General features: G+C 49.8%; 1 protein-coding gene across 1 annotated transcript in view; it reads right to left on the bottom strand.

Annotated features, from left to right (window-relative positions):
* SYNDIG1 (synapse differentiation inducing 1) overlaps positions 1-11,050 on the bottom strand; it is a gene marked incomplete at both ends in the record, with an annotated part of 51,298 nt that extends 40,248 nt beyond the window's left edge. Inside the window, one exon of the mRNA XM_079719866.1 lies at positions 10,574-11,050. Within this exon, the coding sequence (XP_079575992.1) occupies positions 10,574-11,050 (477 nt within the window). The remainder of the gene's footprint in view (positions 1-10,573) is intronic.
* Positions 11,051-14,288: the final 3,238 nt, after the last annotated feature.

Here is a 14,288-nt window from a genome sequence, read left to right as displayed (position 1 = left end):
TTTGTCTGAAACCCCCTCCTTTCTCGACACCCTGCCCCTTGCTCCCCCGCTGACCGGCTGGTCTCCCAGGGGACATTTCCTAGTAAATCACGTGCTCGTGAATCCTCGCATTGCGTCTGCTTCTGGGAAACTCAGCCTCAGATGGCTCGGCCGTGTCCGACACGACAGAAAATCATCAAGTAAACACACACACACAGAAACAACGGCATCTCAGCACTGCGACCTGGATGCTGGCGAGAAGGCAGCCAAGTGAGGGGGAGGAGAGAACACTCTGGGTCCGGGGGGGGGGCTGCAAAGCCACCTGGGGGCTGGGAAGTCAAGGGGGACCAGGAGGCTGGAGGTGGTGGGGACGGAGCGCGAGGCGAGGTGACGGGGGTGGGGGGGTGACTGCTCACGGGGCCCCCGCGTGACTGCATTTTACTTAACTCAGTTTGGGTGATCTGCTACCTAACGATGTATCAAAGGGGTCAAAGCAAAAGTACTAGAAGAGGAGACACAGCAATTGACTAGCTTACCAAAGGCTTGAAAATCTCCCTATTTTCTAGAAGAAACACGAGAGGAAAATCCCATACAATCTACCATATTGAACCACGTCCAGATTTCACCCAGCCTGGGCCAGCAGAGCACGGGATGGTGTGCTGGAGAGACAGGTATCCTCTGGGATCTGACCTCAAGTTACGGCTGTCCCTCCACTGCATCCCTGACCCTCCACCACCAAGCCTCCCAGAAACACCACTGCTTTCCCTGCTAAATCCTTCCTGCATCTGCATTTGACAGTGTAGACCTCTCTGGGTAACGTCTTATGTAAGGTTATGACTCCAAGCAACGTGTTCTGTTTCTCAATATACTTCTTTCCACTCTGAGGAATGTTCCCTGACTTCTCAAGTTTTACCTGTTTGATGATTACACAGACATCCCCCAGACCCCCTGGTGGTTCTCACCTTTCCAGACTTGTCCACACGGCACCACTGCAGGCTGGCATACGTTTTGCTTCATACGACATGAAGACTTACAGGTGCCTCAGATGAACCGTGCAAAGGGAACATTTTCCAACTAACACTGCTGTCAACAGCACGCACGTCCTGCTGTGTGGATTTGTTCTTTTTTTTTTTTTTTTTTTTTTTGCGGTACGCGGGCCTCTCACTGTTGTGGCCTCTCCCATTGTGGAGCACAGGCTCCGGACGCGCAGGCTCATCGGCCATGGCTCACGGGCCCAGCCGCTCCGCGGCATGTGGGATCTTCCCGGACCGGGGCACGAACCCGTGTCCCCTGCATCGGCAGCCGGACTCTCAACCACTGCGCCACCAGGGAAGCCCTGGATTTGTTCTTTAACTGGACAAAGGCTGTTTTCCTAACTTGGCCTCGTGTTTCTCCAGTGACGGGGCTGTGGTGCGCAGTGTGGTTTTCATTATCCAGGGGGAAACAGCCTTCCTCCTGGGACCCTTGCCGACACCCAGGCCAGGCCAGGCCATGTGGGGCCATCCCGCTTCCTCCCACCTGTGAAGGGGGACAGCACCCTCCCTGGAGACAAGCCCGACAGGAATCCTCAGCACTTTGCACAGTGAGACCTCTTTCTTGCCTCCTCCGTGTCTGTTTCCTCCAGGTGAGTATCAGCACTAAGCACCCACCACCTGGGGCCACGAGGAGGATGTGCAGGCCCTCCATCCGGATCGATGGAGTCTCCCTCACCTGCTAACGGTCTGAACGATCTGATGATCCTCGCACCAGCCAAATGCCTCTTGTTAACAAAAATCTAGCTTAACTTCAGCCCACGAGTGCCAGCCACCTGCACCGCCTTCCCCGTGTTAGTTTCTTTTTGCATCTCAGTATTCACAATGCACCCAAACTACCTGTGTGTCAGTCCTGTGAGCTTTTCCTTCTGTTTTTAGGAAATGCTGTGAAATGGTTTGTTAGGGAAAAAATGGAAAATGTTGGCAGTCATGCAGTTGGGCTCATCCTGGATTTCTGTGGTTATTCCGCCATTGTTTCCCGAGCAGCAGGATGGAGAGAAAGCTGAACAGACCAGAATATGGGGGTGACACTTCCCACGGTTCCCTTAAAAAGGACGTGGTCATCACCAATACTTCAAATTCAAAGGATGTGCTTCTTCTGACACACTTGAATGCTGATAGTTTCCCACAAACTTTCTTATGACATAATGTCATTATGACGTTATGATGTGGTAGGTGGGAGATGAGGTTTTTGTTACCATGGGCCAAGGTTAAATGGCATTCCCTGGGCTCCAGGCCATGAAGAGTGTTTTCTGCACACGTGGAGGTCACTGAACGCAGGAGTTAGCAGCAGGCCCGTGAGGACACACGTTTCATGCACCATCGAGCAAATTTGCCCCTTGGGGACTCCAAAGGATCCTCTTGGTACTGGGTTTTGTTCACATGAGTATTGCTTGAAATAGGTGGACCTTTGGCTAAGCTTGGGGAAACGTTATTAAACCACAGTTTGGTATAGAACCAAATTTTACTAGTATTTGTTCAAAATTGAGTATGGAAGAGATTCACCAAAGTCATGGGCCCGCCTTTCACTGTTATTCAAACCGCATTTACCGTGTTAGCGTTCAGCTCACAGCTACCTGTAAATATGTAAAAGCTGATTTCATTACAATAATTGTAGTCTTACAATGATGAAAGATTCCAGTTCCAGATGGCCACAGATACACGGACGGCTCTCTCCCACTCGCAATTCTGAGCAGGGGCTCAGAAGCCTCAGCCGAGAGATCAGTGTGAGCTTGAACAAGTAAAAAGGCTTTTATTTCCTTGGCACACAAATCTGGTTTGATGTCCCAACCCTTCTGCTTATCGGAAAGTGTTTCAGGGAAATGTGACGAATGATCCCCTTATGTTCTTATGACAGATGGATTTATTATCTCAGAGATCCTCTCCTCATCAAACGGCTATAATTACATGCTCCAGTGCCTTTTCCTGGCACATGTGAGATGAGAATATAAAGATATTGATTTTTATTTTGTAAGAAACATGCCGCAAGTCCCACATTTATATGAGTTTTCCTTGACATAGAAAATTAAACCGGTAAACAGCGCACTGCTGTTCCAATCATGCTTATATTTCACACAATATTTTTGAATTTGTCTTTGGAAATCATAAGTATGTAGGATGCCCTCAAAATATTTACTTTGTAAGGGTAAATTTAATTTCCAGATGAGAAGTTATTCCCACAGGCCTCTTTACAGAATGAGGTGGTTGCTGCAGCTTGAACAGTGCTAGATAAGATGTGACTATAGGGAATAAAACAGATTTCCTGTGTGAATGATCCACGCATAGATCCAAAGAAACTGGAATATCTAAATACATTTCTTTATTTACAGACTGTCTCAAGGGAGGAAGATGAGTAATTTAATTTCCTAATGCTGTAAGTGGATATATGTCATGTTATTTAAAGATAATTAATTCGATTAAAATTCTTAACCTAACCACAAGCCATCTGTGGGCATTTGAACATATTCTTGTCCATGTCTAGTGCCTGCTGGAAAATGCATCTAGCACTTCAAATAATATCCTGCAAAACTTCTGGTATAACAGAGCCAGGAGGCAGGCAAATCCTGTCCCTGAGAAATGACTGAACAAAATTGTCAAAACAGCCTTGTCAGGGCACTCTGCACTGACCCAGGGCCAACGATAAACTGAGGAGTGTGTGCTTACAAATCACTGCTAAATTCTGAGTCAGAATAGTGTGAGTCTGGGGTGTTCCTGCTCTGGGCTGATCCAAATCCACCACCAGCTTGGCCATGAAGTATTTCTGCTAGGGTGGTGCTACCCTTGGAGACCAGAAGCTGCACTGCTAGAAGGAGCTGAATTGATTGGGGAGTACAGGGTGGAAACTCCCGTCCCAGATACAAATTGGAAATCTTGCAGCTCTCCCAAACTATGGCTGTAGTCCTGGTTGGGCCAAGTAGCAGACAACAGGATAACTCAAGAATTTAACAAGGAGCTCCTGGAAAGAAGAGGACCACAGGGGCCTGGGGAGCTCTACTCACATCCCAGGCTGATGTGAGGCTGTGCAAATGCATATTTGCCACCAAAAAGCAGTAAGAAGAAAAAGAGAAACAACAGTAACAAAACCAAGAAACATGTAGAAAACAAAAATCAAAATGGCAGACATAAATCCAACAATATAAAAAATTACAGTTAATGCAAATGGATTAAATACTCCAATCAAAAGACAGAGATTGTAAGACAATTAGAAAAACAAGACCCACCTATGTGTTTTCTATAGAGACACACTATAAATTCTGAGACAAAAATAAACTCAAAGCAAAATGATGGAAAAAGATACCTCGTGCAAACTGTAATAATAAGAAAGCTGTAGCAGCTATACTAATGCCACACAAAATAGACCTGAAGACAAAAAATATTATTAGACACAAAGACTGGCATTTTATAATGATAAAATGGTCAATATTCCAGCAAGATATAACAATTATAAATGTACATGCACCAACCAATAGAGCCCAAAATACATGAGGCAAAAACTGACAAAACTGATGCAACGACCAGGAAGATAATCAACAAAGACAGAAAACGTGAACAGCATGGCCAACTCAACTCAACAAACATTCATGGTTCTTCATGCAACGACAAATACAAGTTCCTTCACAAATGCACAAGGCACAATTCCCAGAACACACTGTACATTAGGCCACACATCACATCTCAATAAACTTAGAAGAGAAATTATACAAACTATGTTCTTCAACCATATGAAATTAAGTTAGGAGTAAATGATAGGAAAAATGTGGGAAATCCCTGAAATTTGGGAATTAAACAACACTCTTATAAATAACCCATTAGTAAAATAAATAAATCACAATGCATATTAGATGATATTTTGAACTAAATCGAAAATGAAAACACAACATATCAAAATTTATAGGAGGCAGTTAAAACAGTGTTTGAAAGTTACAGCTTTAAATACATATATTATGAAGGAAGAAAAATCTCAAATCAATAACTAAGAAACTAGGTAAACAAGAGCAAATTTAGCCCATAGGAAACGAGAGGAAAATATCATAAATATCTGAGGGAAAATCATTGAAATGGAAAACCGAGAGGCAAGGACAAACCAATGGAAACAGATGATAGATATTTGAAAAGATCAAGGAAATGTATAAACCTTTGGCTAGACTGAGCAAGGAAGAAATGGAAAATCACCAAAATTAGGCATGAAAAGAGGAGACATTACCAACTGTATAGAAAGTGAGAAGATTTAAATGGAATATTATGGACAATGTTATGCTGACAAATTAGGTAACTTGGATAAAATGGGCAAATCCCTAGAATGACACAAATTACTAAAGCTGAGTCAAGAAGAAAGGAAAAGCTAAAGATTTTCTTTAAAATCATAGAGAAATCAGCTCTGATCAGTAATCAAAAATCTTCCCACAGAGAAGAGCCCAGGCCCAGATGCCTTCACTGTGAATATGAACGAATACCTGAGAAGAAAAAGTACCAATGCTGGGCAGCGTCTTTCAGAGAGAAGAGGAGGGGACACTTCCCAACTCATCCTATGAGGCCAGGGTCACCCTGACACCAAAGCCAGAAAAAGACAAGAAAAGAAAGCTGTAGTTGTCAAGGACCAAGACCCCTCATGGGCACAGAAATAAACATCCTTACCAAGTTGTTAGCACATTAAATCCAGCAATATTTAAAGAGGAGCAAACACCATGACCATGGGGGGTTTATCCCCAAATGAAGGATAGTTTAATATATGAAAATCAGTTAATATAATAGGTCACATAAATACAATAAAGGACAAAAATTCCCAGCATTTGGCAAAGTTAAACACCCATTTTTTATATTAAAAAAACTCCTGTTTGACCAAGTCTTGACAAAGGCTGCTCCCTGCACCTGATTAAGAGGCTCAAGAACTTGGTCCTTAATCTGAGTCTGAGCACTGACCCCGAACCAGGAGCGAGGCAAGGACCCCCCACTCACCACCTCTGTCACCAGCGCACGTGAGGGTCCAGCCCAGGTACAAGGCAAACAAACCAAACCAAACCCGGCCTCCCCGCCCCACCCCAGAGCAGCCTCTCACATCCTCATAGGACACTAAGATCGTGTTTAAAACACTGCCTATTATTTTCTGAGTGATTTCAGTTTCCTCTGGGTCCACTCTTCTATTTCTATTCTTCTGCCTCATTCACGCTTTGGGGTTTTCGTCAAATGTTTGCGAGTCCTCCCTGCTTTGTTCCTGTGTGAGAAGGAGACCTCTGCAAGGTGCTACCCTGAGTGTGAGACCCTGTCTCTCCCAATAGGTTTCTGGTTTTTCATGGGAGGGCAGACTCAAGGCTTGGACAGCCCAGGTGAGGGCTCAGACATGCGGAGGTGGCTGTGTCTGAAACAGCCGTTCAGGGACCACAGAGTATCGCCATCAGGACACAGGAGTCTGACACCAGGAGAGACACCTGGGACCCCTCCAAGCTTCCACCTCTCATATGCAGCATTAGGGAGAGAGCCTGTCGCCCAGTGTGGCTGTCGGGATCAGACGGCAGGGTGAGCAGAGGGGCTGGTACAGGAAGATGCTCCAGAAACACGCGTCGCCTTCTGCTTTCTTCCCGTGTCACTATTTCCCAGTGATGACATCCCATGTGCTTTCCAATGGATGCTGGAGGCTTGGCTTTGTCACAAAAGGGTGACAATCAGCCTTTCAACATGCAGTGAGGCCCCTCCAGCCCTGACCTGCACCCACTTCATTTCATAACTTTAAGCTCACATTTTATATCTTGCAGAACTGCTTTATTACTTGTGCCTGAAATCTCTCTGCTTGAGTTTGTTTGTGTGAAAAGGAGACGTGATTTCCTGCGGTTGGGGCCCCGTGAGCTGTGGTTTTAGCTGCAGCTGGGAACCAGGAGGAGGCCGCGGATAGTGCACCCAGAGTGTCCCGAGGGCCCCCGAGGTGCCTGCCTGGTCACCCTCCATCCCCGTGCACCCATGGAACTCCCCAGGCCGACTCTCCGCTGTGACGGGCTCCCACTCTCCGGGCAGCGCACGGCAAATGCCGTGGCTGAGGCCTCTGCACAAGATGCTTTCAATCAGCTGCAGATCCGCTCATGCCAGCACCACCGCCCCAGAGGCAAATGAAGCTGCAGGAGCTCCTACAGATGTGCACCCGGTGAGCAGACCCATCTGGACCAGGCCACCTCCACTCTGAGTGCTGGGCAAGCCTGTCCAGGCAGAGATGGGGGCAGAGGAAAGGCTCCTACCAGGGCAAAGCTCTCTGAAAACTGTGATTTCCAGGAAACAGAATCGATCTGCTGTAGACTGAGTGAAGCCAAGGAACTCCCCAAGGAATCAAAACCACATTTTCCCTTTTATCGGAAGTAGAGCTGCCTTCTGGGAAGAGCCCCACATCAATACGGACCATGTTTTTTTAATTTGAGTTACAATACGACCATGACTGTTCTCATTCTGTTCAGTGCGATGATCTTAAAAAGTGATGCTTGCTCTGTGGGAGCTGCTGCAGTCCTGGCCCTGTGGTTGGCATGTTCCTATCCTGTCACCCTGAGCAGCCCCTCCCACACCGACTTTGGTCTTGGCCATGTGACTTGCTTTGGAAGATATAATGTGTGCTCCATGGCAGAGACTTGAAAAGCCCTGGCTCCCTGCTCACCCCACTCTCTGCTCCCAGAATCCCCACTACGGCCGCCACATGATGAGAGGCGTGTGGTTCTGTCACCTCTGTCACCCGGGCCAATAGCCCAGCCCACATTCTCAGGCTCAGGCCAGTGGGGGAACCTGGCCAGCCCAGCAGAGCAGCCTCCATCCAGCTGAGACCCCTGCAGAATGCTGACCCTGAGAATCACGAGCTCACAGGGCTGTTAGAAGCCACCAATTTGGGGGAGATTTGTTACACAGCAAATGCTGATGCGTACATGCCTATTATTTTTTCATGGAATGGGAAAACAGAACACTTCCCGCATGTAGGATGTGACCAGAGAGAGGGGAGGCCTGAAGCCCACATGAGCGATGAAGGAACAGTGTAGGCAGAAGCTACCTCTACATTTTCAGTCTACTAAGTGTCCCACACTTTTCACTGCTGGGGATGTTATGTGTTGGAGCTGACTTCTAAGAACTTGTGACAAAGCTGAAAATCCTGTGCCAGCCAGCCTGGCCAACGGGGGCACCTGGGACCCTCTGTGCACAGAGAGGCCCCGACTCTTCCTTCTTATCTTCTCCAGACAATGGCAGGTACCACTTCCTGAGCATCTGTTCACTTGTAATGCTGCCCTGATTCTCTCATCCTCTTCTATGACAGGCCCCTCGTCCTGCTCTGCAGCCAGAGCAGCTCTGACGATGTACCCTTACCTGAAACACCCCATCCTCCCGGGATCCCCTACACACGAGCCTGCACGGAGGCACCCCTGGAGCTGCAGACAGGCTGGGCTCCCAGTCTCGGCCCCGCCCCTCCGTGGGGCTCCTCTTGACCCTATTACTGTCCCTCCTGTCTCCAAGTCTCTGGGTTTGTGTCCCCGCCTGAAATCCAGTCTCCCCGAGACAGCAGTGAGGTCCTCAGGGACAGGATCCCACGTCCTCTTGGTCCCGCCTTCCCGGCCCCACCAGGTCTAACCCCTCGCTGTCCCCGCAGATCTAGGTTGGACACCTCTGTGTGTCATCTGCTCACGACGTCCCTTTGATCCTCACCCCCTACCCCGACAAAACTTCTTGCCGGAGGGTCTCTCTCTCCCCGGCCAGGTGCAACCGGGCGCCTCCTCTGCAGCCACAACTGAGCCCCACGCTGAGCTCAGGGGCTCAGCCTCTCCTTCGGAGGCTCTCGGAGCAGCGGGTTTCCATCACCATAACTCCCGCGTTTCGCTGAAATTGCGTCTTTGTATGTCTGCTTCCTAAACTCCACGCAGCACTTACACTTTGGCTTTAGGCAAAATCCCAGACCTTGGTAAAAGTGGACACTGAACAGAGGCTCCTGAATGGCAGCTAAAGCACTCGCCCAGCTTTCTCAGACTTCAGCACGGCCCGAGCTCACCCCTTGACGGGGTCCCCGGGGTGTGCTGGTCTTCCCGACGGCCTCCGACAGCTGCCTTCCACTCCACTCCCCGTCAGCTGGTTTCAGGGGCTCTGTTCACAGGGTTTGCTACAAAAGCACATTTTGTTTTCCATTTCTGCATATCTGTTTGGACTAAATGCATCTCTCCAGCTGCTTCTGGTTCTCGTTTTACCTCCGGTCGTGACGCCCCTGGTCTCCTGGGCCCATCAGCTCCCTGTGACCTCACTGACCTTCTCCCCAGTCTGGGCCCCCGCGGTGGGGCTGAGTCTACTCCAGACACCCTCCCTTGCTCTCTCCTGCCTCTCCCAGCTTGCAGGCAGGAAGCCCCGAGCTTGCTCTGCCCTGAGCCTCCCCCCCGAAGGGTGGCCGCCCGTCACGGGGAAGGTCACAGCGCTCAGGCCTGACCACACCTGCACACAGACCGCCCCACCCCCGATGCTGGCTGTCTCTTCTAGGATGGTCACTTCCCTTAGTCACCGCCCTGAGGGTGCTCACCCTCCTGCAGCTCCATGACCCTCCCCCACGTGGGCCCTCATCCCATCCTCTTCCACCTAGAGCACTTGGACTTGTTAACCTTCTCAGACAAGCCTTGTGCAGACTGCTTGAGAAAGGCCAGACTTCTGTCTGGACGCCAACTCCTGCCCCCACCCCGGCATCCTCTGCCCTGGACGTTTCCCTCCACCCACGAAACGTTCTCACCTATCAAAGTAGGAAACAAACTTCCTTTCCCTCTGACCACACGCTTCCTCCTAAAGGTCTTTTCCTCCCAACGGACAGAAACCGGCCCTTCTCTCCCTCCCATGCATGTCCCAGAGGAACCCCCTCTAGCCTCACAGCAGCAAAATGACTGCCCCCCGGCTTGGGCGCCGGCCTCCTGGGCTCAGACCCCTGCAGCCTCACCCTCGCCCTCCACGGGGGTGGCCGCACGTCACACCCCGGCCAACACGCACGTTTCTGGGCGTGTGATCCTACGCCTGTGCCTGCCTACGGGAGACGGGACCCTGCAATCATTCAGCTTGTCCGCCCCTTATGCTATCAATTCCAACTGTTTCTTCCAGCAGGTTTCAGCTATTCCAATGATCCTTAGTAGACACTCTGGAATGTCAAATTAAGGAAACCACACGTAGCAGCAAAAACATCCCAATTGTCCCCACACGTGTACTTCCAGCCTTGTGTGGCCCTAGGACCATGAGCCCCCCCACCCCACTGCTTGCTTTTGCCAGTGACCGGTCTCCCCTGTGGGCGGGGTGTCAGCAGAGCCCCACCCCCTTCCAGCACTGTCAACCGTTAAGTCCCGACGGCTGTGACCTTGTGCCCTCTCTGACCAGAATCTCTGCTGAAGCCCCCCGGGTCCTGGTCCTCACCTCTTGCTCCGTCCCCGCATCTTCCACAAATGTTCTGAGTGAAGGGCCCCCAGAAGGCTTCGGTTTCCCCGCACTTGCGCGCACTGGCTTCACGCCCCGCCTTCTGCCTGGCACTCGTGTCCCGCCAGAGCCCCACACCCTGCTCCCGACGGCCCATGACAGACACACGCTCTGACCTCCAGCTCCTGGAACCCCTCCTCCTCCACGTCGTAGGAGAGCGTGTGGATCTTGATGTCTTCGGGCGAGAGGTCGAGGAACTTGCCGTCGGGGTACTCCAGGCTCTCCTTGGCGGGCGACCGGTCCTCGATGAAGGTGGTCTCACAGCAGTCGGCCGCCACGCTGTCCCCCCAGGGGTGCAGCACGCCCTCCGAGTAGAGGAGGATGTTGGGCCGGTAGAGGGACTCCACCGACTGCTGGAGGGTGTTGGGGTCCAGCAGCTGCTGGACCGGCTTGTTCCTGCTGCCATCCGGGGCGGCCGGTGCCGCGTTGCCCACCCTCCGGCAGCTCTGGTACTGGGGCGCCGGGTACACGGACACCAGGCCATCCCTGCCCTCAGACACGAGGCTTCTGGTGTTGATCAGGCCGTTCCTCTTGCCGGCCTCGCCGAGCTTGCTGCGCACCAGCCCCCTGTCCTGCTCCACGGCTCCAGCCATGGCGCTGTCCTCCCGGCCGGGCGTCGGGCTGGCGGGCTGCACTTGAGGGTCACGCTTGCCTCACGGGGCCCATTTCTCCTGGAGGAGGAAGAAACAGAGATGAGACAAGAAAATCACGCCTGGAAAGCTGCTCCTCAGCCAGACCCTGGTTGTCTCAGGGTTTCCCGGTCGCCGGGGTGCATAGCCGCTGATCCGAGCCCACCTACCCTGCCGAGTTAGACAGGCTCCATGGGGGCAGTGGCCAGAGGGAGCCAGAGGTGGGCTCCTTGCAGCTCTATACTCTAGTCTGTGCTCCAAATGAAGGCGACTCTGCAGGAGTTGGAACCACTGCCGCTCTAGAGAAACTCATGATTTCAGCAGACCTGCTGAAACCCACAGGCAAGCCTACCCTCACCAGCCTCGACCACAGGGGAAGTGGAGCAGTTCGTCCAACTCTCCCAGGCCCACGGCTCCTCATCCCAGCAGAAAACTCACACCAAAGAAGAGAGGGTTGACTTACAAAGATCTTGTGACTTAGTACTAATGGAACAAAGAAATAAAGCAACTATTTTAGTTTTTGAACTTTTCAAATAGATTTCCAACAAACAACCAACCTACGACCTCTTGTGAATAAAATTTTGACTAGAGGGACATTAAAGTTTTATATTCTAATAAATTCAAGGATTTTTTGAGTAATGTTTTTATCTGTATCATCTTTATTCAGGTTTCTTTTTGGTCTAGTATATCTTAAATATTGATCTATTTTATTTAAAAAAATTTTTTCGAAGAAGTAAGTTGCTTTTTTGTGTGTGTGTGTGTGGTACGCGGTCCTCTCACTGTTGTGGCCTCTCCCGTTGCAGAGCACAGGCTCCGGACGTGCAGGCTCAGTGGCCATGGCTCACGGGCCCAGCCACTCCACGGCATGTGGGATCTTCCTGGACCAGGGCACGAACCCGTGTCCCCTGCATTGGCAGGCGGACTCTCAACCACTGCGCCACCAGGGAAGCCCCTAAGTTGCTTTTGCATATAACTTACAATAAAATACTTCCATGTGATAAAAACAAAAAACAAAAAACAAAACGCCCCACACAGATGTAGAAGTGATAGGAAGACCTACATGTTAGTGCTGTACAGGGACTAAGTTCCCGGCTGAGGAAATCTCACACACACATTCTAGTATGTTCTTTCCTTGTGTTAGAATTATCTCAACACTCACACCTGCCACTGGCCTTCAGCAGGGTCCCAGGAAGCAGACTGGAAATTTCCTTGCCTCAGTGGTGCTCGGCTTAGAGAAACATCAGTGCATATGGGATACAATTAAGAAGTCTTCTAAACTGTTTCTCCCTAGATCATGTTCCTTTCTAGGGTTTCAAATGTTAAAAAAGAAAAGAAGATACCCAAGCTTAAGATTTTGGGAGACAGCTTTTCCTCTTTGCAAATTAATAACTGTTATGTAGGAAAACATTCCCTCTTGGGGCTTTTGGGTGCTCTGGCTTTCTATGAGATTTAAGAATTTTCTTACATTATAACTGCTGGGTTTGGTGGTAGCTACAGGAATCCAAAATTTCAGACTGAGCAGAGGAGGAGAGAGAGGAGACACCCTTGCGACTAATTGGAAAATAGCAGTTTAACTGAGTCGACAGATGACCAGTTGAGGGCAGTATATGCACTGGGAGGTGTGGGTGTCACCATTGCGACACTGTGTCACATGTCCGAGAGCAGGACACAGTATGGGCTCTGCTGCTGTGGCTCTAAGAAGCCCTCGGCCCTGGGGCCCAGTCACAATCCGAGAGCTAAAACCACTGATTCTGAGCACCTGCGAAGCATGTCCTATGTGTGAGAATCACCTCTGCACCCAGTCACCTTCCAAGCTCATCCAGGCATTTCTGGTGCAAACACCCAGCTTCTCTGATCTTCATCCTTCCACAGCGAAGCTGCTGGGCCCCTCATGCAGGGCTGGATGTACCAATAAGACCAGACTAACCTTCTTGAAACTCAGTTAGGCTTCTCAGACTCAGCTCCTGCCTGGACCCGAAGTATCTTACAAAAGACATTTGGTTACATTTATTTAAATTCCTGCTCCTGGATGGACTCTCCTGTTGCAGTTCAGCCAGAGTGACCTTCCCTTTTCTGGTGTGTTCCCGGCAGCTGGGCTCCGGTTTCTCCTATACTTCCTTGTGCGTTCTTCTCTGCCAACGTGATAGCTACTCACGTCACCTCCTCCTCAGCCCCTGCCCTGCCCAGAGCCTGAGACCAAAGAACGATGGTTCCTTCACCCCTCTGGTCCTGGTATGCAGCAGGTGCTCAATGAACAGTCTCAAGGGTTATGGGATTGAAATAACGCTACGTACGGATCTCCTTGAGCTGCACCAGCCTCAAAGTGGGTCGAAATCATGGCATTTTGAGACAGGCGCAGCTTAAGTCTCCACCTAGAGTCGGCTGAGAACTTGCAGCATTAGCACTACCTGGGATTCTGTCAGGAAGGCACGGTCTTGACCACCTGGAGCTACTGAGTCAGAATCTGCATTAACATGACCACAAGAGTAATTTTGCACCTTGAAGGGAGGGGCCCTGCTCTGTAGTGAATAGTGTGAGTTCTGGCTGTTGGCTCCATTTTACAGCTATTTACTATCCTTCTTTTTAGTATTAAAACAAATATATCCAACAGTTTACATTCTTCATCTTTTGGTTGTATTTGGCCGCATTGCATATCTTGTGGGATCTTAGTTCCCTGACCAGGGATTGGACTTGTGCCCTCGGCAATGAAAGCGCGGAGTCCTAACCACTGGACCGCCAGGGAATTCCCCAACAATTTACATTCTTAAAGACCTTTTTTTTCTTCTTGGAGTGAATTTTTCCAACATTGAGTATGATAAATTATGATTACATCTGAGGTAAAGGGGCTGAAATGAGTGGAAGTTTATTTTTGTCACTTCAGCATCCTTCAATACTATTTCTTCTAACACAGACTGGCTTGTCATTGTCTCTAACCCCTAATTCCTATTTGCTCATTTCCTCTGTGTTTACTTCCACGCACTCCTCCCAGACTATAGCCGTTCCCGAACCCGAACCCGAACCCAAACCCGAGTTTAGCGGCTCTGAGATAAAAGGTCCCGTGCCAGAGCCTGGGGTCTCCTCCAGCATCCTCACGACGCTTACTGGGGTCTTACCCATGATGGTGCCATTCCTCCAAGGCTCTTTATAATAGACATAAAATTACATAATATAATCGGTTATATTATATAACAAATGATACTTC

This window comes from Hyperoodon ampullatus, assembly GCF_949752795.1.
Source record: "Hyperoodon ampullatus genome assembly, chromosome: 14".
Lineage (NCBI taxonomy): Eukaryota > Metazoa > Chordata > Mammalia > Artiodactyla > Ziphiidae > Hyperoodon > Hyperoodon ampullatus.
Note: the sequence above shows the minus strand (reverse complement) of the source record. Positions and strands in the feature narration are given on the sequence as shown.